Source organism: Rissa tridactyla, chromosome 1, assembly GCF_028500815.1.
Source record: "Rissa tridactyla isolate bRisTri1 chromosome 1, bRisTri1.patW.cur.20221130, whole genome shotgun sequence".
Lineage (NCBI taxonomy): Eukaryota > Metazoa > Chordata > Aves > Charadriiformes > Laridae > Rissa > Rissa tridactyla.
Genome location: NC_071466.1, coordinates 149,707,966 through 149,731,720, shown reverse-complemented (window position 1 = coordinate 149,731,720; position 23,755 = coordinate 149,707,966). Strand labels below are relative to the sequence as shown.

Below are 23,755 nucleotides of genomic sequence, written 5' to 3'. Positions count from 1 at the left end.
GTGACGCTCATAACCATTTACATATTTATTGCATTCTTACTCTGTTCGGTCTTTTCCAAGCTAACATAATTCCTTGGAGCATTCTTGTCTTCCCTGTACCTTCTTCAATTTTGCTACACTGGGAACAAAATAAGGCCAGGGAACATAATAGCATATTGATGCTCTTTATTTGATGATTTTCTTTTTTTTTTTTTTTCCTAATGGTTCTTAACATTTGCTTGGCTGATCGCCATTGAACCCGGATGACATTCTCACAGGAATCTGTATCACATCAACATTTTGTTCTAACTTGTTTTACATATGAGATTTTTCCCCACCAGTCCATGCTCTATCCTATCTATCAATACTGAATTTCATCTGTCACTGTATCTGCTATCTCGAGATATTTCCACATCGGTAGACTCTTCACTCCCCGTTTGCCAGAACACCTGTAAAGACATTGCACAAGCAAAGGCCTCTGCAGGGGCATGTGTGGGACTTCACTGCTGAATTTACTGCACTTTGAGAACTGGCGTTTTAGTCCTATAATTTGTTCTCTATTTCACCAAACAAGAATCTAAGAAGCTACATTCAACCTCACAGTAGCTCGGTTTCTTTAAGAACCTCAGGGTGTGCAACCTTGCTGGATGTGTTTTGGAAATCCAAAGAAACAAAATCAAAGAACTGATGGATTTGTAGACGTTATTTTGTTTTGCAAGATGCAAGTTTGCTTCTTCCTCAATTTAATATACCTGCCTACAAACTGCATCCCACGTGCAAGTACCTCAGGGGTACCTAGTTGTCATAGTCACTCGGATTCTTGGAATGACTGTAAAGATTATCAGCATTATCTTAAACACTTCTCTTCCGCTGGAAGAAAGGCAGTTTGAGAGAGGTTACGTGCCATACTGTGTGGTCTGCTGACTTAGTTTTTGGAATAGATGGATCAATGGTGCCCATTCAAACAGGGCTTCTATTCATCTGCCTGTAACTTGCCATTTTGATTTGCTGTTCTTTAACTCATTACCAGTTCTTCAATTTGAAACTGATAATCTCGTGTGTACCCCCATAAAAAACACTTTTCATGAACATATTTTCCACTATCAGGCTTTTCCAAGTAAATATATGCATTAAAAAAACCCCACAAACATATAGTTTCTGTGATACAGCTTCCTGGAGGATTTATTTTATTTACTGATCACCCGTTGGCCCTGCAGGCTCCAGAAATAAGTAGCATGCCAGAATGTGTTTTTAAAAGTTATAGTAATTTTTATTGCATCTTGCCATCTGTTCCTCAAACTGCTTTTGCCTAGCCTCATTCTACTTTTACATCTAGCCTTCCAGAGTGTGCCTCCAAATGAAGAAAGGAGGAGGATGTGTTTTTACTTCTAATAACTTCCTATACATTGTTCTTCAGTCATAACAACTTTCTTTCAGTCTTTCTAAAGTTTTTTCGACATATGGTAGGCATTTTCTAGGAGCTTCCAGCATCGTGTTTTAAAACAGTTTCCATTCTACTGACAAAGATTTTATTCTTCTAGCCGCTCTTTTTATTTTTAAACTTTCAGATTTAGATTCTTCATTTTGTACAGTTCTCCATGTCTGACATAAAGCACCAGAAAGTGAAATTTCAGGCTTTTATGGCTCTCGCAATGATGCTGAAGTAAAGCACTGTTATACAGCACAGCTCTTCAAGAGCAACATTAGAAATCAGGTCCGAGAAGCTGCTGAGGACCAAAACAAGAACTGCTGCTTCTTCTGCACAGAAGATAAAGATTCAAAGATGCACATATTGTTTTGGGGTGAAAAACTAATTTAAATGCAGAACGCATAAGAAGTAAGAATGGAAAAAAACTGAACATTACAAGCACTCTTACTGAGAAGGATCAGCATATTCTAAAGACATCCATCCCCACAAAAACAGAAATCCTCTGAGGTCAGAATCACAGGATTTGATGTAGGGTTTGGAAAAAAAAAAAAAAATATTCTTAACATTTCTAAATATCTCCTACAGCCCTGCAATCATAATTCATTCCCCAAGAGGAAGAAAAAGCTGACTGCACTCAGTGGAGACAAGAACAATTTTCCCCATTGGCACAGCTTCCCCAGCAATTGGAAGGGACAGTCAGTATCTGAAAGCAAATGCTTCGAAGGTGTCCCACTTGCTGACCTCCTTTAATAGCACTTGCAGAAAGGAGATGCCAGGAGAAGGCTCTTGAATTAGCATCTCTGCTTGTTGAGAACCTATAAAGAGACAGTAATTTGTTGGATGGACTGTTCTGAGGCCAGAAAGGTCCTATGTAATGATGGCAAAAAGTACAGGGAGTCTGATGGGCATAGCTGAATAAAACTAAAGCCACAGCTGGTGATGCTGGCAAGCATGCAACAGAACTGTGATCCCAACAGACGTTCCTAGAAATACTTTTACTATTTAAACTCAAATTTCCCAAGCAAAAGGCTTTCAAGAACCAAGAAAAAAAAGCAGCACAACAATGCAGAAAGAAATATGCTCATCTAGCCACTGTGTAGAGCCCTTAAGGAGCAGCATCCCAAAGCTGGCTCAAAGGCCAACCTAGGCCAGAGGTTGCCAGCTCTGCTCTTGTCTCACTTCAGCCTTGGATGGAGAAGGAATAGGCAAATGTCTAAGATCAGTCAGGTATCAGCTGAATTATCTTCCTGCGTGTCAGCCAAGGACCAAACAAGATTACATTTCCAGGTATGTCATTCTTGAAGAGGATACTTGTGGGTTTGCTTCTCCTGAAAGAGCAGTGGAGACCAAGACAACAGAGGCCCAGGCTCACAATTCCCTGGAAGGCACGACCACCACAGCTGGCAGCAGTAAAGCATTTAAGACCCACAAGGTTTTTCTACATGGACAAGGCACCAGAAAAGTTAGACAGAAGGCAGAAGACTTGATTAATACATTCCCAAAGACAAGCCATCTGCAGCTCCCTCGAGGGAGTCAACAATAATGCATCCACGCTGTCTGGAATAGCAGGAACATCCAAGAAGACTGAACTTAAAAATAACTACAAAGCAAGTAGGTCGTGTTACTGATTCTTCCTTGTCCTATTCATCTTTCCCCAAAATTTTAGTTCTTCACTTCATACTAGTGAAGTAAGACACAGGAAAACCAATGCAGCACAACTGACACCCAAATTAATTTTGTAGTGGTGGGGAAAACAAAGATCATTTTATACTTAACATCAATTATCTCAGGAACGGAACTGTTACTGCATGCCTCACACCACCATATCCACTAACAGTCACTTACCAGGAGATTGAAGCCATGCTTGAATTTTTGGAAGCAGTCAACAAATTCATCTGGAGGCGGTGGTTTTGCACGGAGAGTAAGAACTCCCTCTGGTGAACAAAATGAGGTTTTTATATATCCATTTAGATGGTATATAATTTCTATAAATATTACAGGCATAGTAAACATATAAATACATAATAAATTTACCAAATTGCAGAATTTTGTAAATACAGAACCACAACAGTGAGCATATTCTAAAGTCATATCTCTAATTAGTCACTCGCTGCTGACTTCAAGCAAATGATTTCCACAGGTTTCCCTCTAACAATATACTGCGTAGGATCTTTTGTGCTGAAATTGAAAGAAAATTACTACATTCATAAAAAACCCCCCACATTTGCTAGCCTCAATAATCCTTAGAGAAACAGAATTGTGTGCAGCGAGAACTCCTACCTCCAGGTCCTTTCTTTTTATTTTTTTTAGTTTTCTTCCTCTTCGAAAGTTCAGCAAATGCTTCAGCAGCTTTTTGAAGTTTGGTAACAAAATACTCAATGTCGTCCAAAATATGGTTCAGAATTTGCTATGGGAGAAAAGAAAAGTAACAGTTTCTCTACAGAACCTATAGCAGAAATACTCCAGAAATCAAAATGACTACACCCTCAGACACCAAGAGCTCCTTCAGAAGCTAGAGTCCATGCTAGAATATTGCTGTTCTTAATTTTACACACCTGTGAAGTATTTTAAATCTTAGATTTTTAGAAACTTAGGGCCAGTGTAAGTTTTTTAAAATATAAGCATCAAGATTAGTAAATTCAGACCGGAGTTACACAATTCATTCACACGTTACATTTTCTCTCACAACACATGAAAAAATTCTAATTATTTGTGTAGAACAGCATTCTCCTAAACAATTTAACTTCATAATCTTCTTTAGTACAAAATATTAAGCTGTTCGTTGAATGTCAGAATGCAGTTTTTAGAAGTACTCTTTGAAGAATTGCTTTCAAAGAGCAAATGGAGGAGCATAAGGACCCCCTGGGGCAAACATGTATACACCAATTCAGCAGGCCCCAACCTGCTTTCCTCAAGACCCTTGGATGCTGCCAAGTGGAAAAATAGAAAGTCAGAAGTGACAAATAGGGCAATACTGGATATTGCCTACCACATAAGACCTGCCCAATTTTGTTGTTTATAGCAATATCAGAAATGACCGTATGTTCATTTTCTAGATATTGCACATATCTAAGTCCCACTAAATTAATGGAATTTATCCTTACACGGTTTACTGAATTTGGTCTACCACATAAAATTAGTACTTATATTTCTAGCTTCAAAGCAGGAAACTTTGCATCAACATTCAGTACTTTCTTTTTTCCTCGTTAAAAAAGAGAGAAAAAAGGAAAAAGTATGACCGCCTACTCATTTTTAAGGTCTACCCCGCAAACACAGGCTGTCTGGAAAGCTTTCCTCCAGAATTGAGTTTCCCACGTGGGGAAAGTCTTCCCACAAAGTAGAGATGCAAAATTTCACAGACATTAAGCAATGTTGCTTGCAGTTTCTCACTTACAACATCTCTGTCAATCCTGGCTGCTATCATCTCTGCTGTTTCTTCATGATCGTGGTATTGTTTATGTTTTTCAACTGTGGAAAAGGGAAGAAGAGAATAAGACATCCATATACGCAGAATTAGTAACCAACACTTCCTATACAGCTTAAGTTTGAAACCATACTGCTGTGAGAAAACGATGGACAACGTTTGTCCCATTCAATTTGCAGGGACCCCACACCACCTGAAAATCTTGCACCCTAATGCCTGATCCTGCCACATCTCACACAAAAAGCTTAGGTGTATGCTTCCAGTCAACTTTGCTGCATAAATGAAGTTAACCACAGAAATGTGGTCCCAAGGTTTAAATCAAAAATATTACATCAGAAAATGGCAGATTATAAATACAACGTACTGAGAAATCATGCCATTTTGCAAAATATGCTGAAAGCTACTCCAGCGGAGGTAAGCGAGAAGGAAGACTGTAGCTATGACTTCAAACTAATTTTGATGTAGAAGGGAATAAGCAAAAAAGGAATGTAGGAATTTGGACAGAGAGACCAAGTCTGGCAACACAGAAATGAGGGGAGGTAATGATGTGATAAAACAGGTATTTCCAAATACAGAGTCAGTGACTTTTATTCTAGAACAATAAGGGTTAACATTTTGAGAAAGGACAAGTTTTGCATTTTTAAGTCACGGTAAATACCGTATTGCTTTTGTTAAAAGGTGGGATTTTAATAAATATGTTTTAGGAAAGATCCACATGACTAGAATAGCAGGAACTGCAGGAACTCAGGTCCACAAGTGGTCTGGCAAGACAGATCACTTGACAAACTCATTAAACTTTTCCGAAGTTGAGAAGTCGTTAAACAGAAGAACAAACTACCCTTTACTCAAGATACATGTAATACTGCAGATTAGAGGACAAAAACATTCTTAACATTACAGGTTTCTCTGAACATTTTTAGTTTTTTCCTTGCATAGTTGTGTACTTAGTTGAGTGATACAGTTTAATAAACCAAAAATAATAAAGACTCTGTGGTTAATGACTTCTAATTCTAAAATTTTAGTATCTATTATAAAAAAAGGTAACAAAAATTAACCCAGACCAAAAAAGGCGTCACCTTAACCAAGATTATTCCCTTAATACAGTCTGTTTTACAGCAGGAAATGTATTGTTTCTAAAGAATATTTTTGTCAAAGAAATCTGATCAAAATAAAAATGTTTCCATTAGAGATTTAAAAAAAACCTCAAAAAACAAAACAACAAAAAAAAATCCAAACCCATCAGAAATGCTACAATATTCCTCGGTTAGGGCTTTAAAAAAAAAAAAACATAAAAAGAACTAGATAAATATAAAATAAATAAATAATGCTGATCTCTAGTCACCTTTTAATCCATGATTATATTTTTTTAATTGTCTGAAATATCTGGCCTACGCTTTCCCTATTACTAAAGAGACCATCACTAAATTACTAGAGTTATGACAGTACTGATTACCGCGAATGTTCCCAAAAAAGCCCAGGTTAGAATCCGTAGCCCCACCCCCACCCAGCTAAACACAAATAAAAGAAGTTCTGAACAGAAATTCAGAAAACGGGTAAGTGCAAGTAAATGACAAGTCAGATTATGACAGTCAGGTCTTATTCCCCAGATCAGGCAACAGTGGCTTGGGGCATTTCAAACCAGACTGGGAAAATAATCCTGCCTGCTCTCAGCAAGGACAGAGGGCTGACCTCGTACAACCATTTCCATGTCTGCATTCAATTGCTGTAATCTTTATAAAAGTAGTCTTTCCAAACTATTTTCGTTATTACTAAGGATCATAAAAAGTTACTGCCCAGAACAACAGTTTGCTGCCACACTTGAGGTGGCGGTCTCCCAGAAATACTCACAGTCTCCCTGCTCAGCGGCCCACGCGGACCATGCTGCCACGCGGCTTCTGACGTCCACCTGGGTGATGGTCCCCGGTGGCACAGGGGCAGGTGCCCGCGGCGGTGGAGGGATGGTGCTGTCAGCTTTGGATATCATCCTAGAGGAAGAGAAGAAAGCCCAGAAGTGACACTTGAAGGAAAAACAGTCTATTTTCTAGTGCTTAATCAGAGAAGACAAGGAGGCTTTACAAGGACCTCCTTCTACTGTTGAGCATACTATGGGCTTGCCAAGTAAGCAGCGCTCAAGACCATGGTGTGTAAATATGTTAAACACAGCAGGAAACTCAGTCCATGATGGGGTTAGCAAACATTTGTCACCTTGCCACATGGGAAATCCCCAAGGAGTGCCACAGAACATGACGTCTAGAGATCTGCCGGTTTACACAGGCAAGTTTAGCTGCTTGGGTTTAGTAGGTGGAATTTTTACCACCACATGCACTTTACTGGCAGGACTTCCATTTTGTGTGAAATTTTTCATTAGAAGTTCCCTTTCAGCTGCCACAAGATGCTTATCTAGTCCCTAAATTTGACAGGTTGTCGACTGCCTGTTTCACAAAGCTCTACCAACAAAACCTATTAAATTTACAGGTTGTTTTTCCTTTTTGTATCAGTGGTCTGTTCATCCTGTCTTGATACAAGTGTACCATCCCATCATAGACTGTATCACAGCTGCCACCTGCAATTTTTCAGTTTTCCCATTCTTAATGTAGTTTTAAATACCATAAGGAAACATGTTTTTGAAGTCATTCTGCAACTTCACACCAACAGACAGAAAAATCCCAACAACTCCTGTCACGCACACATGCCATCCCTTCCCCATGTCCCTACTTAAAAGCAAGATCTTCACCTTAAATTCTTATCTTTATAATCCCATCTCATTCATGGCATTCAACACCACCACGAAATGTCAGGTGTTATTTGGTCTTTGGACACCGAATAAAAAATGATGTATCCATCACCATTCCTTCCTCCGGTCTCCTGGGCACTCTTCTCTGCACGTCCCGCACTTCTACTTGTCAGCAACCTTGCAGCGACTCCACAATGCCATGTCAGGGACGAGGGTCTCTCCCTGTGACCCCCATCAGCACGTATTGATACGTCAGCAAGTAACCAGCGCTAAGCTGTCATGCACTAATGACCACTTGGCCTCACAGCCCGCAGAGACTGATATCGCAGATTATTTTTTCCCCTAGATGTACTGACCTACATTCTTTACCCAATTAAATCTCATCAGTTTCCCAGTACATCCAATGTGTTTGAGTCCTCCTGGATTACCACTTTGTGCTTATACTTGTTGTTATAGACCCACAAACAGAAAAGTGTGCTTATTTAGTTTTAAGCCTACAGGTAAAGTTAGACGCAGCTCAGGTTTTGTTTTGTTTTTATAGGAGTGCCCATTACTCGAGGAAAACTTCATGAGATGCACGTCAGAACTTAATAGTTACTAAGATTGCTATAAACTCGTTCATACAACGGTGTCATTTTTACTTAATGATTTTTGTCCAGCAAAGACTTCTCTGTCTGGACCACAAAACTCAGTGTTATTGAGAGATACTATCAGGACGTGGTTGCATACTAACTTTTCAACAGACTACTACCGTAACCATTCAGTATCAAATATATTCATGCCCTTGTTATTATACCTCTGTTGGCTACTTCTCATTTCTACATAAATCTTCTCTGAACTCAACAGACTCTTTTTTTTTCTTACTGGCAGAGAAGTTTTTGCTACCAGGGAAACAAGGAGTCTTCAGCATCATTAAACAGGCAGGCGGGAAGATTATTCAATCTTCAGTTGCTGTTTCATTTAACATCTTTAGATCCCCAAACCTTTTATCAGAATCGTACTTACTTGGATTTATGGGGCATTTATATTTTTAATTTAAATTCTGAACTACTTGACTGGTACGCAGAACTGAGACATGCAATGATATTCTCCGGCAACCCGTATTGATTGATCTTCCCATCACTAAGGTGGAATTGGGAAAGGTAAGAGTGATGCTACAAATTGAGACAGCATAAGATAATTATTAAAGCAAGGCCTCTACATGTGGGTTTGGAAGTATATTATCAACTAGCAACAAAGACTAACAAAGACAGACTTCGAGAGCTTCTGAATGCTGTAACACTATTTGGTGATCCTATATACTGCCAAGGAGTTAGGTCTTTACCTCAGTGTTTCAAGCCTCTTCTTTTGTTTCCCACTCTTGCTGTCACTGATTGCACTTTCAATATCTTCATGAATAAAGCTAGCCTAGAGAGACAGAAGCAGAAAACATCAGTTATCATCTATATCTCCTCGTTCACTATTTTTTAGGGCATCTTTAGATTCCAGAATCCCTCATCAAATCCCATTTATTTAAAAGTTCTAGGATAAATTATTTTACACCTAAACAGAATGAAGAAACACACAATGCTATTGTCTGGGAGTTGGTATTTTTGTCACTGTTCCAATTTCAAGCACAGTCATCAGATGAGTATGTCATCTAGACACCAAATTTGTCTGAACAGAGGTAATTATCTCAAGTCAGCCATTATTGAATAAGCTATTTTTTCCCCTCTGTGTATGTCATTTTTGTTTTTCTCAACCATGTTAGTTGAAAGACATACTATAAAAAAAAATCTACTATAGATAATAGCAGCAAAACTACTATAGGCAGTAGCAGCAGAAAGGATTCGAAAATAACTTGTAGTTATGCAGTTTCCTTTAAGAAATAACAATATCCTCCAACTTCTCTTTGATTTAATAGAAGATGAATTTTCCAGAACGTTTCCTAATCTGTAGGCTCCTGCATCTTCATAACTGCAGTCTGCCTCCACCAGTGGCCCACAAGTGAAAATTTGATGCACGTCTAAGGCATTATTTTAATAGATCTTGCATTAAATAGGTCACAGCTTCTCGTAGGATTTAGAATGCTCTGTTACACGTCTTCAGCTGACAAATTAATTTCCTACGCAGGCTGTCAAAGCCCAAATCTGTCAGTGTCTGGCTCGCTATACAAGGCCCACATCTGTCTTGGTCCTCTCATGGTGAAGAACCATGCAACTTTTGGCGAGGAATATGTAACTTCTGCTGGGACCAGAAGACTTTGTTGAATTTAGGATCTAAAGGGATTAACAGACTTCTCAGGCTATAATGAATTGCACTACAGAATATGGACTAGAGATACATTACGGTTGAAGACTTAATAGAAAAAAACTTAAGCAGATTTGAGGAACTTAAAACCAGAAGCATTCCATTAATCATACTCTTGATATTTATTTATCAATATAAATCTTTATAAATATAAATAAGAGTATAATAAATACTCTTATTTAACAATTTTTTGTTTATAAATATACATTGGAATTTCTATTGCAGAGGCTCCTGAGGTTCATGGTAACTTCTGATTAAGAACCAGAAAAAGGCAAGGGAGAAAGACCTATCCTTTCAAAACCAGCCAAGTTTCATGGGTAAGGAACAAAACCTAGGGTACGGTCACAGAGTTGAACAAAACCTCAGAAGAAAAGGGGGATCCTAGATTTCCAAGTCATGCTTATGTGCTCTGCATTTTTAATTGTAGACAGAGGAAAAACTTCAAAAGATTAAAGTCTGAAGAAAAGAGACCATCTCTAAACCTTGGGAGGCTGGGTCCAACCAGACCTCAATGAGGATCCCTGTGTTATTTAACATACCGCAGCCTGATCTTCTCACAGGATCCCAGTTTCCATTGAAACAGCAAATACAGTGCAACCAGTCACACAATTAAACGGTTGTTTTCACATCACTCCTACTGTACCAGTTTCAAAAAGGTTGCACAATGTGATTAGCAATGTTTTTTAAGACAATGATATAAACTACTAAAGGAATTTAAAAACGCCCATGAAATTATCAATTAGAATTTAAAGTATATAGAATAACTAACAGAAATTAAAATTAATAATGCTGGAAATAAAGAAGTATTGCAGAATACATTAAAAAAGATATTTATGCTTGAGGGAAATACTTTAATCAGAGACAATCTCTTTCCTTGTTTTTCCCCTCCTAAAAGTAATATTTTCCTTTTCAATATCTCTCCAGCAGAGCAGAGTTCCAGAGAGGTGCGAACGTAGAGAAGGTTTAATTGTTCAGTGACAAAAAAAGCAGAAAAGGGGAAAGTCTAGGTAGGACTCAGGGCTCGGATAAGTTCTTTGCAGATTATAAGTTTGAGATAAACTATTTTACACCACCGTCTTCAGAAGCACAAATGCAAACCATATACGTATTCCAGAGCTTTACTCATGTGCAAACCTAAACGAACAGCTACAGAGCCCAAGAATCAATGTTTACAGTAATGACACATTTGCACATGCACTAAAAATTCAGCTTACATGCAGAACTACTCTCTTGCAAGACATACTATGCTACATTTACCAACACACTATACGTAGTGCTGATATCATAAATGCAATAAAGTTGAAGCATATTTATAAGAATAAAAGAACAGAATTATTTTCTATTAATAAGCTCATTTGATTGTATTTGCCAATTCATAAAATTTCCCCTATTCAAGTAAGTCATAGCAGATCTCTATTACTACCTTACCTTAATCTCATCACATTGGAAAAGATGCAAATCAGGCTTGTTTTGGGTTGGTTCTTTACATACTAATGCAAGAATTGAATTGTAGCTGCACGCATTCATCACAGCTTGGCAATGCTGAATTGTGCTTAAAGGAAAATTCTCCAGTTCATTCTGCCAGAAGAGGAAAAAAAAAAACCAAAACACCACCTTACTATATACAGTCCTGATCTCAGAAAAGCTGCATGAGTTAAAAAGGGAAAGTGATAATAAGCTAATTAAATACCAAATCTCACATACATCATTTTTCTGCCTGTTCCCTTTTTCTCTCTCTCTCTGAAAATGAGACTGCCACTCACAGATCTTACCTTTGATTCCAAGTCCACCAAACTGACAGCTTTGTCATCCACTTGAAGAATCATATCTTGAGTCCACACTTTGCCTTTGGCATCCAGCAATTTCAGCTTCCTTATTCCATCATCTACTGTAATCATTGCCTCTTTTCGGTCCAGAACAAAGGTGGTCAAGTGCTAGTGAATGGGACATACATTTAAAAAAAATTGTAATTCATAATTCCTAGGCCGTGACAGTATTCAAATTGCCAGGAAATAGCAATACAAATTATTCATGAATAAAAGTGCCTTTGTATATGACAGATCCCACCAACAAGCCATAGGAGAGGTTGTTTAGTCCATAATGTCATTTTAACTCAACTGATTTTCGTAACTCACTGTTTGTCATCCTCTGTCATTTCCTCACTACAGTAAATGGTTAGACTTGAAGGCATATTCTGACATCTTTCAGGTATCACAGCTAGAATTAAACCCTGAGTATTTAATTAGCTCTCTTGAGGAGTGAAAACCTGTCTCACTTGGCAAGCTGAATCCAGGCATCGTCAGCAGAAGCTTCCCAGAAACACCCTGCCTATGTACCTCCACCACTACCCTGACCTGGAGTGTCTTCATCTCTTCCAGAGCTGCCAGCTAGCATGCTGATGGTAACCATGATGGCCTTGCATCTGACTGGGATACCTTATGGACAGGCTAGTGGCTTCTTTTATGCGGATTGCAGTAGAAATGTAATATACTAGCTACTTTTGCTCATCAGAAACTTGGAATATTCTCCAGATTCAATGAACAGTCTAGAAATTAAATACTACCTCATGTACATCACCTCAACTAGTTTCCCTGCTATTATGGTTTGGACAATTTCTCCTTCAACATGGCAACCATGCAATACAACCCATAAAATTATTTCGTTTTATCCAGGTACAAATCTACCTTCATATTCTTATTGAAGATATGGTTACGCTCATCCAACCTGAACCAATTTTAATATATGCCTGCACACCTATCTTCTAAAGAAGTTTAAAATAAAAAAGAATTAAGCGTGCTTTCTTCTATTATAGGATAACAACACTTAGTAATGACAGACAAGAGAGTAGATATAAACCGCATATAATCAAAGTATTAAAAAAGTAAAGAGAAACAAACTCTCTACTGACTGCTCACACAGGAATGCTTATACTTCAAATACAAGTACTAATTTTTATGCCAGTACAGTACCAAAACTGTTATGAAGAAACCAAAGAAAAATACTGTCAGACAATTAGAAGCAACACAAGTATTCATTTGCAAGCTGATCATAGGATAGAGGCACTTGAAATTAAGACTTTTCTGCAAACGATCTCACAATTTACAGCTAATTGAAAACCCAGCAAAAAAGACCTCACAATCTATGGTATTTGGCTTAACCCATGGCAGTGGTCTGATGGCAGCGGGAGAAAGTTTGTACCCACGTAAGACTACAAGAATGAGGCATTGCATCCAGAAGCCCTTAGAAGGCTACGTGTGGGCACCCAGGCTTACTTTGCTGAGTATTTTAAATGTATCTACTTCTGGATAAAACATGACAGCAGCATGCGGTAATTCTGCAAAGCAGCTTACGACAGTAAATAAGATACTTTACACTTCACACTGGGGAAGAATCTGTGCAGGGAGAATATATTTGTTTAACTGCTACACAGGAGACTAACTGGGGCTTTTACGGGTTAATGCGCAGCTCTTTCTGGATATTCTGTCACCTCTGATGATTATAACTGATCAAAGCATTCATTTTAAATATCATCCCGTGCGTCTCGCCAACAGCACAGGACTTTTCAGCTCTGCCTCGTCCTGGCAACAAGGCAGGTTCAGAGACAGGGCAGCATAACACATTGAATCGATACCCCATTGAGAAGTCCTGTCCCTCTGCCAAACTACACACAACTTCGCTTACATTCTTCCACATCAAAATTTTAGCTCATTATGGCAAAGCTATAGAATTTGAGACGTTTCAGAGTAATCTATTCTGAAGTGACCTCGGGCTGGCAGGATATTTTGGAAGATGTATGTGCCTTCAAGCATATGTATCCTCAAAAACCGTGTAGGCAAAAATAACTGTGTGTAACTGAAAGCTAGAACTGGTATATTGCTCGTCGTCTCACCTCTACGTGATACTGCGAAGTTTCAGATATGCTGCTGGCGCTGTCTCGTGCATAATTCTTTCTTTGTTCTAGAGATGGGAGGAAAAGAAAGAGTAATTATTCATTCAACTTCTTATCATGCTGTTTTGAACACTTCTCAGAGACGCTTAAGCCTAGTTGTACATATGAAAACAGAAGACAAGCTGCTGTTAATTTCTGTATTTCGACAGAAAAAACCTTCACCCCCACACAGTCCAGCACAGGGATCATACTTACGTCAACAACGTTAAGGGAGTGCCAGTGGGTGCAAACAAAAGCCAGTTGTCTCCTCCCAGTGAGTCAGGACACCGGAGGGGAGCAGTGTTCTGACTGAAAACGCTTCATTGGGAAGCCCGATTATTAAAATGACTGGCTTGTCACTTTGGTAGCAATATGATAACTAGCAGCAGGCTTACCGTATTTGTATGAATGCACTTAAAAGCAAAAGTATTTTCTGATATACATATAATTTTCATGTTAAATCTGCAAAACAACAAAGCCCCGCACAAAGAAGACCTGACTCATCCTTTATTTCTTCCCAAAGTATTCAATTTGATGAATAACTAATGTAAAAATATGCATGGAAAGTAGAGACAAAAGAAGGGAGGGGGAAAAAAAAAAAAACACGAAAAGAAAAACAAAAAGCCAAAAGCTGCAGCAGAGAAATGCACACCAAATATCTCTAAACAGAAATATTTTTCAGCTGAACAAAACACAATGCTGCAAAATCAGAAACATCATTTGCCTTTTACTCCATACAATAAATTAATATCAAATCAGGAGAGGCAGGAAAGGAAAATGCAAGATGAAGACAAGACACACACCCACATCACAAAATGATGAATTTAGATGAATACTGAAGAAAACTTTTCAGTTTTAGTGGAAAAAATTTGACTGCAATATTCGGAGGGTTTTTCTCTTTTTTCATCATAACCACTTAAGTGCCCAATCTGGAACATCAGGAGCTTTGCCTAAGGAAAGAAGTCACCAGGAGGCTCAGCTGAGGGAGGACCAAGGAGACTCTGCAAAGTAGGCGATCCTTTTCTCTCCATTTCATAACTCGATTTCTGATCTTCAAGTAAAATAGGCAGTTTGATTTTGTTTGGAAAGAGAGTACCTGATGTACATACAGAATACAGCAATTTCATCATACGGGGAGCACGATGGGGGAAAATAAAAGCATATGATTCTGTTGACAGGAAAGGTAAGTCACTTTTTGAAAAACAAAAAAAAAAAGCTAACTACTACCAAGCACATGATCTGTGACATACAGAGATCTGCAGTGAGGACACCAGAAAAGCCACCCTGTAAAAGGCTCTTCTCTGACCAGGGTTCCTTCATACGGGCATTTCAGGTGCTGCCGATGACAGCAGTGCCCTCATTTTCAGATGTCACTTGTAGAAGTATTTGTCACCTTTTATAATCACAGCATTATCTCTCCAGTTCTCGGTGACTTTCATGTAAAGAAATACAGTTTCTGAAATCCCTCACTAGCTTGAAGCCCCCCTCCCATGACAAACACTGCTCACGCAACAGAGCCAACCGGCTCCCGCACAGCAGCTACTCAGCTTGCTTTAGTAAGAGAAGTGTGCAGTGCAATCAGCCAAATTCAAGAACACCAAGGATTATCAGAATTTTTAACTAGGTGTGTGAATATTTCAAAATAGGTGTCTTACTTTCATCATCCACTAGTCTGAAATCCCAGGGAAGATGATCCGCATTGATTCCAACCGTAACTACTATTTCTGCTTTTGCAGCATGTTACTTAAAGTACTTTATTGGTTGATTTTCTTTTTAACCTCAACAGAGACACACACACACACATGCACAACCCAACAAAACAGTCAGTAAAGCAGTACTGTCTGATTTGCTACCTTTCTTTTTTTGTTTGGATGATGATCTGAAGAAGTAAAGTCCATCTGTTCCTAACAAAACAAGGGAATTAAAATGCAGTATCTAGTTTAACCCCATAGAATTATTTGTATCTCCAAGGGGATCGGTTAAGTCTTCTGTTATGGATTGTAAATGATAGTTAATGCTGTCCAGTATGACAGAATATATGCTTTTAAAAAAAGTCACTTCTTTCAATTAACAATGCATCAAATATTCAGCTTTGACTGCCATTATCTTTTGCAGGGGAACAAAAGTATTATTTTTTTAACAATACCAAATTAAACCAGGATAAGAAATTTTACATCCACTGTAAGGTTTATAAATACGGCAAACAAAACCAGTTAGAGTTGTTTTAAATAAACAAAGGAATTAAGAAGAAGAGAGTAACTTTTGCAAGAGATTCCTTGCTCTGCTTCACATACAGTTTTTTTCTTGTGTTAAGACAGGATATCCAAAACCATTTGTAGCACTGATTAACACATCCTCTTCTGCAGAGCAGCCCTAACGCTCACAATAGACATGATGGCAAGGTTTTCAACACACTCTGTCATGGTGAAAACAATAGTGTTTCTATTCAGAGCTTCCTGAATGCTAATAAAATCTGTGGTTGCCTACACTTGAGAGCCAAGGAGAGCCCCTCAAGTTCTGCATTCTTAATTACAACAGAATAGTAACAAGAATTTCAATAAAATTTCCAATTAGCAAAATCCAATCCATGTTTGTGTTAATAAACAAAGAGGAGAGGAGAGGGAGAGGGAGAGGATAACTTCAGTTGGAATGGACCTACAACAATCATCTAGTCCAACTGCTGACCACTTCGGCACTGACCAAAAGTTAAAGCATGTTATTAAGGGCATTGTCCAAATTTTTCTGTGGCTTTGAATGAGCTAAGAAGTAGTCTACAGCAGCTGTGAATGGTGAATTTTGTCAACATTGCTATAGAGGAGCTGGAGGTAGATACTACTGGTAACCACTCCATCCTGAAATTATAAATAAAGTCCTCCTAAGATAATGTGAACATAACATAAAAGAAAAAAAAAAAAGAAAATAAAAAATAAAAATAAAAAAAAAAAAAGAAAGGGGGACTGGCATCTAGAATGTATCCCCTTCCCCATGTTTTTTCCCAGTATCTCAAATCTCGGCCTCTGCTTTCTCCTACTGCTTGGCTCATGTCCCACATTCTACCTACAAACCTTGCCCTCAGAAAGGAGGACACAAACCCTTTTGCACCCCCTTCTGCTAATGTGCTCCACTGCCTCGAACTTCCAGCAAAATTGATATAAGTCTGCAAACCCGTTCTGCATCCTTCTCTACCCAGATGACTCAAGAGTCTGCCACTTCTTCCTACACCACTTCCCCATTTCCCCTGCCACGTCAGATATATCCGAGCATGAGTCTCACAGGCTTTTTCATCCATATACAGCTCCTTATTTTTCTTCTTTTCCTACAGAGTTGTCCATTGCTATTCTTCTTGAAATGTAGCTTCCAGCTCCTCAACTCTTTCACATATCAAAGTGGCTTATTATTATTCATCAATATTAATCTGACTGCTTTTACAGAAACCCTGAAAATGCCTCTTGACTTACTACATGATCTTCAAATGCAAATAACTCACACCCCACTATTGAAAAGGAGCAATAGAATTTGTTGACTTGCTGAACGTACTGGGCCTAGCTGGGATGGAGTTAATTTTCTTCACAGCAGCCTGTATGGTGCTGTGTTACGGATTTGTGACCAAAACAGCGTTGGTAACATTGGGATGTTTTAGCTATTGCTGAAGAGTGTCAAGGCCTTCTCTATTTCTCACTCTGCCACCCCAGTGAGTAGGCTGGGGGTGCACAAGAGGTTGGGAGGGGGACACAGCTGGGACAGCTGACCCCAACTGACCATACTGTATAATGTCACGCTCAGCAATAAAACCGACAGGTAGTCTTTCCAAAGTAGCCCTTGGTCAGAGACTGTCTGGGCATTGGTTTGCTTGTGGGAGGTGGTGAGTGATTACCTTTGTGTCACTTGGGGGGTTTTTTCAGGTTTTTTCCCTCACCCCTCTTTCCTTCACCTATTAAGCTGTCTTTACCTCGATCCGATTATCTCCCCTATCCTGCCGCAGGGAGGAGACATGGGGAATGAGCAAGCATCTGGGTAGGTCCTTAACTGCTGGCTGGGATCAACCCCCAAGACCGAAAAAAAAAAAATAGTGTTTGTATGCTCCATTTCACTCTCCTAATCAGTCTCAGTCTCTCATGGGTGCCTTCGTGCATGAAGACAGTTATTGAAGCTAAAACGAAATTCTGCATCAGAGACTTCCAGATAGGATGTATAAAACTATCAAAATTATTGAGGTTTTTTTATTTATTCTACTTACTGCAGCTCTTATACCCAACATGTGACATGCAGTGCAGCCTTAATACCGCAGTTAGCTCAAACCCTGCTGACATGCTGCACATAATTTACCTATTTTCCCTCTGACAAAGCAAAAAAAAAATAAAAATAAAAAAGGATCACAGCAGAAGACACTTAAATTAAACTCTTAATCACAATCTATAGCTAATGCAACCCAGAGGAATTTGAGCAAAAAACCTCTCACAAGGCAAGGGCAATAAACTTAAAAGAAGCACAGCATTTCACTCATAGGTCCTGACTGTAAGATCTACTAGCTACTAAACCTTTCAAAGGAACAGAAACACTGATCTGCAGAAACTAATACTCTTCCCTCTGTCACATGTGGAGAGATGCCACTGCTATTCAAGTCTTTGTGAAATTATTGAATTCGCCAATCATCAGGAATGGACCATGTTTCTGGTTTCCAAAATGACGTGAAAAGGTACTGATTTCATACCAATTTTGGGAGCAGCCAAAACACCAGAAAACAAAAAATGACCTCTTGATCAAAGACTTTTAGCCAAGCCAAGAATACACTAGTCAGCACACGACAAAGAAAAACAGGACTTGAGATTACCATCGCTCATTCTCTTCCTTGCCCTCTCTACATTAAGAACTGTGCTATCCCCTGTTATTTCTGTGAAGGACCATTTCATACTTTGGAAAGGTAACTATTCCACAGTTTCGGACAGGAACACCAGTGTGGCCCAAGGTCCCTGAGGCAGAGCCGTGAACAGAACCTGACATAGCTAAAGTTAGAGTCCTGTCTCACCCATTTTCCAACTGGAAGAGGGTGCAGCAATATGGCAAATTAGAAAGCTGCTTAACAAACTCCACCGTAGCCTGGCTTGGTGCCGTCGTCTGGAAGACCACACAGAGAAATGTACCCCAGCAAGAGAAATCAAATTCTTTATCTAGGGAGGGAAAATTCTTACCAAAAGCAAAAGATCTCAGTCTAGGCCTTACCTGATGACCTGAAGTGTGGGTGATGCTGGGTAGGGCTAAGATACCTTTAGACACAAATAGTTTTTAGTTCCTAAAAGCCTAAAACAGAAAGGAGGAATCCTGATGCCTAGACTTCCACTGATGCCTTACAAATAATTGCACAGGCCAGGTGTAATAAATGTTATCAGTATTATGGTTATGATAGTGCAAAGAAGGACAACAGTGGATTCCACCTTGCCTGCCATAGCAAAATTGGAAAATGTCTGTACAGTACGCAAAGAGACAAAGCTCTGAAATCTGATGGCAATCCATGTAGAGGTGAATCCATCAAGAGTCCCCCTCACAAGCTGTCCTAAGAATCCTGAGTGACAGTATAAATTATTACCACACATCATCAAGAAGGAAAGCCCAATACTTAGTTTGCTACTGTATATTTATGGCTTGCGTTGGACTGATTGCTGACACCCCTTTAAGAATGTTTTGCAGCAGCTGGAAAAACTCAACTTGAGACTGAGAGCAAAGTGCAGGAGATGTGACCTACACATCCGGGGAGAAAGGTCAAAACTTGAGTTCAGAACAAATCTCATCAAGAGAGCAAACGCTATCACTTTCAGAGATTTGTGCCACAAGCTTCTCCCCGATGGCTACGTGGAACTAGCTGTCAGAGAAAGTGGATGGTTTAGAAGTCAATTGTTAGTTTAATTCGTTCGAGCATCAAATAACACAAGCATGTTCCGTAGATGGCTTCTCTTAATGGACTCGTTTACCTAGTCTATGATCTGCTTGTCATTTCCTTGAACTTATTCCACTACAGTTCTTGCTCTGCATGAGGTATTTGAGCTATGCAAAAATACACATGCAATTTTACCGCTAGCACCTAATCACAGCCATGAGAGTACAAACACAATGTATAACACAGCTGGTCTTTTCTGATGCAGTGTGAAGACAGTTTTTAGTAACATCTTTCAATTCTGCGCTGTAGAATAACCTAACAACGTGGGGAATGGGGCTGCTCCACACTGTGTCACTCGCTGGCAAACCCCCAGCAAAGCCCTGGCTGTTGGCACCGGCCGATGCTGCACGTCTCCCCACAAGCAGAGCTGCAGAAGACAGATGGAGAAGCCAATGCTAGAACAACAGATGACAGTACGAGCCAAAACCCATTTCTGATGGAGAGATCAGGAAGCAAATGATGAAATAAACCCCCTAAGAATGTGCAGAGGGCATCTTCCCTCCCAGTTCAGCCAGGGATTTATCATGCAAATAGAAAACAGTTCATTTCAGGAAGGAAATGAGTGAAAACAAAGGGATTATTTGACACAGGAAAAAAGGCAGTTACAAGGAAGTTTTTCCTATCAGATAACCACATCAGAGATAGTGATGGCTCTGGTCTAGTTTTTAACTGAACTGTCTGTAACACCAATAAAACTCCAGCCTCCTTTCCCACTGGCACTGTGGCCAACCTTCTGCCTAATGACCGAAGGACTGAACAATCATGAATCACCTCAGCACTCAGACTCGAGAGGCAAATTTCATGCCATGACACATAACGTGTGTGTGTGTGTGTGTGTGTATATATACACATATAAATATACATATATACACATTATTATTAATAATATTTTCTTTAGTTTTTACTGTTCGTGGAAGAAAGTGATTTCAAGATCAAGCGGTCACTCAGGAGCTCAGGCACCATCTTCACTTGTTGATACCCATGTTTATACCCATGGACAGGTGGCTTTAGTCCAAACGACATTCAGAAGTCTTCCAAGAAAAGGAAGTTCGTCACAAAGTTTGCTGCTAACATTACATTGTCACATTTTATCAAAAAAAAAAAAAACATGGTCCATTTTATTTTTACAGTAAAATCATATATATATTTTTCCCAATATAAGTGATTGTATTGAATCCATGAGATTTATGTATTTATATAAATAAAATATGTACATTTAATATACATGTACATAATATAAAATATAAAGATAGGACACCTCCAATCTGCGTTATAGGCTTTCAGTCTCATGGATCTCAAATAAAATACTTTAGTTATTAATTATAAATAAAATATTTTATCATGAGCATTTTTAACACATTTTAACAATTCCGGTATCACTCAACTGCTTCCCACCCCGCTTGGGACAGCATGCACAAAAATCCCTAACACCACAAAGGAAGAAAAGACACACGTGGGATGCAGCAGAACGGTAATATGGTTGCTAAAATTTAAAAAATGTATATAATTACCCTGAATTTGAGACAGGTTTTAGCTGTTTTCCGTGTTTTCTCCAGTTCATACATTTGGTGATACTGACAGCCTAGTTCTTTGTGCATGCAAAACAGAGCAGAAGCAGTAAAATGTGCAAACTCCTCTCTGAAAGCTGTGCCAATATATCTTCGCTCGCAGCCCCAGGATAATTGAGTCTTCTACTTCATTCAGTTCCTGGCAACTGCAACTACAGTTTTGTGATATATCTACCAGCAATGGAAGTGACCCAAGACCAACAATTCATTCTACAGAAGCCACCATGCAGCAGTTTTATGGTAAGCATTTTCAATTAGTACCTGAGTTCAATTAGGTATTTTAGAAGTAAAAGGCTGTTTACCGCTATGTATAATAAATACCTCAAATTTACACACTTGTCCCCGTCTTCTACTGAAATATGAATATCCCATTATGTTTGATATGAAAAAGCTCAGAGACATATTATTTCAAAAGCCCGCAAAAATTAAAGGACATGGTTAAGACACTGATACTGCCACATTGTTCAAACTATGTACTTTTGAAAAATAATGATATAAAATGAAAAAGAAAAATGCAATGCTGTCATAGCGCCTCATAAAGAAATAATCTGCTAAGAGGTTTTTTGCAAGGTTTCTTGCTGGTTTCTTTTACCACCTACTATTTCTGTCAACACGTGCAATCAGTTTGTTGAGCGAACCCATACAGGATGCAGAAATCAGTTTAAAGTGATCACTTCAGAATCTTCCTCAGTTGCAGTTCCTGCCTTTAATACTACGTCAAGCGACTGACTTTTGTAGCTTACCACTAAAAAAGATAAATTTAAACTTAGAATGATTCACCTGCAAAATAATTTTTAAATGACAAATGTTTCAAACGGTTTCCACTTCTGTCTTTGCTGATTTTTCTAGAAGCAGAGGTTCACACTACTTTAGCACAGCGCCGTCACCCACCTTTTCAGAGGATACAAAGCTAGGAGACCTCAAACCTCCTTTTGTGGACTTTTAGCTTCATGAATTTTCAAGCAGTTTGAAAGCCAACAGGGCAACCAATAGAACAAATTTTTTCTCATGTGTCCATGGGTGAGCAACCATACTTGAGGCCTGTAGGGTATCCTCCAAGAGCAAAGTCAACGCTGTTAAAATGCCACAAAGCATCCTGCCATCACTCCTATAACCTCTGAGGTCACTCCCAGGCATCACCCCACCCAAAACAGGAGGGAGAAAAGATCAGTTACTACTAGGGATGTTGCAGTTATTAGCCACTGCTCTCCGAGCTTTCCAGTTTGTTAACCTGCAGAAGAGGTGGTAGATGAAACGCGGGAGAATAGGCTGAGGAGCAAGGGGTCCTGCACAGGACTAGGTTCTCCCCGCAAATTTCATTCTTCCAGTCTCATCAACTGTACTGATTTTCAAAAATGCATTTAACAGCAGGCATGGATTTACAGAGCAGAACATCTCTCCTCAAGCAGCCTCATTGCTGCTTGTATTTCCATTACCGACACAGCTATCAGCAGGATGTATTCACAGCGGAGGTGGACGACCAGGAAACGGTGCAATTTGGCTGGCAAGGAACGTGACTACATTCTGCCTCCACAGTGATTTGGCCATGGGCTAGAGAGTAGAGCATACAGCCAAGACAAATACCAGCATTTGTAGTTGGGTAAGTGCAACAACGTTTAGGCATTTGTAAGTAACATCACATTTGACAGTCACAAAGCCTGTTGAAAATAGCTGGCCAAATAGGACTCCAAATCCGTTACATCAAATCTAATTTCCATGAAATCCGTCTGTCAAACAAGAATAATATTGCAAATTCCTTTTCTGCTAGCAGGGGATAAAGCTGGGGAAGCAGGAGGAGACACAGGTCATGAATCAAACCTATAGCACAGCTAGACCCCTGAATGCCCTGGTACATACCTCAGCTATAGGATCACTCTTAGTTTTCTGATAGATGCGTTATACATTTCTGCCTTAAAAATTAGCAGGTGGGAGTTCTCTCCTTAGTAAACCATAAAAACATTTTCTAGCTAGCCCAGTTAGTTTTAGTAGGAATAAAATCACTTTGTTCTTTAATTTTGATGCTACACACACCCATGTGTAAGTACCTACACTTTCAGATTTATATGCATGAAAGATTTCCACCATGACATCACAACCAATATTTAAACAACAGTTTTAACATAAAAGTTTAGAGACTTTATGCCGCCTTACCATAAAGAGCTTTTGCACTTGTTCTTGAGCTCTGCTCCCTCTCTGCCTGAGCAAACGTTGGGGAACCATAGCCACTGGAAGAAAACATTTCTGGTTAACTTCTATATAGATGTATTTGCCACACAGAAACGGGCACTGACAAAACCCTCCCTTTATGTAGGATTACACATACATACAACATTACTAACAGAGGAAATGATACTGGATATTTGTTCTGCACCATGAATACAATGAAGAGTGTTTCAATTAGGCTGGAAGCTCTTCCGAGCTCTTTTTTGTTGCATAAATACAACATTATGCACAATGGCCATGTGGTAAACT

At 39.1% G+C, this 23,755-nt stretch overlaps 1 protein-coding gene across 8 annotated transcripts in view; it reads right to left on the bottom strand.

The window, feature by feature from the left end:
- EPS8 (epidermal growth factor receptor pathway substrate 8) overlaps positions 1-23,755 on the bottom strand; it is a 140,056-nt gene that overhangs the window by 27,993 nt on the left and 88,308 nt on the right. For all 8 annotated transcript variants that reach the window (XM_054198223.1, XM_054198234.1, XM_054198213.1 and 5 more), the window contains exons 4-12: positions 23,435-23,508; positions 13,745-13,812; positions 11,628-11,789; positions 11,284-11,433; positions 8,891-8,973; positions 6,681-6,817; positions 4,803-4,876; positions 3,689-3,815; positions 3,254-3,342 (exon numbers count right to left, since the gene is read on the bottom strand). In XM_054198223.1, coding sequence (XP_054054198.1) covers positions 3,254-3,342; positions 3,689-3,815; positions 4,803-4,876; positions 6,681-6,817; positions 8,891-8,973; positions 11,284-11,433; positions 11,628-11,789; positions 13,745-13,812; positions 23,435-23,508 — 964 coding nt within the window. The remainder of the gene's footprint in view (positions 1-3,253; positions 3,343-3,688; positions 3,816-4,802; positions 4,877-6,680; positions 6,818-8,890; positions 8,974-11,283; positions 11,434-11,627; positions 11,790-13,744; positions 13,813-23,434; positions 23,509-23,755) is intronic.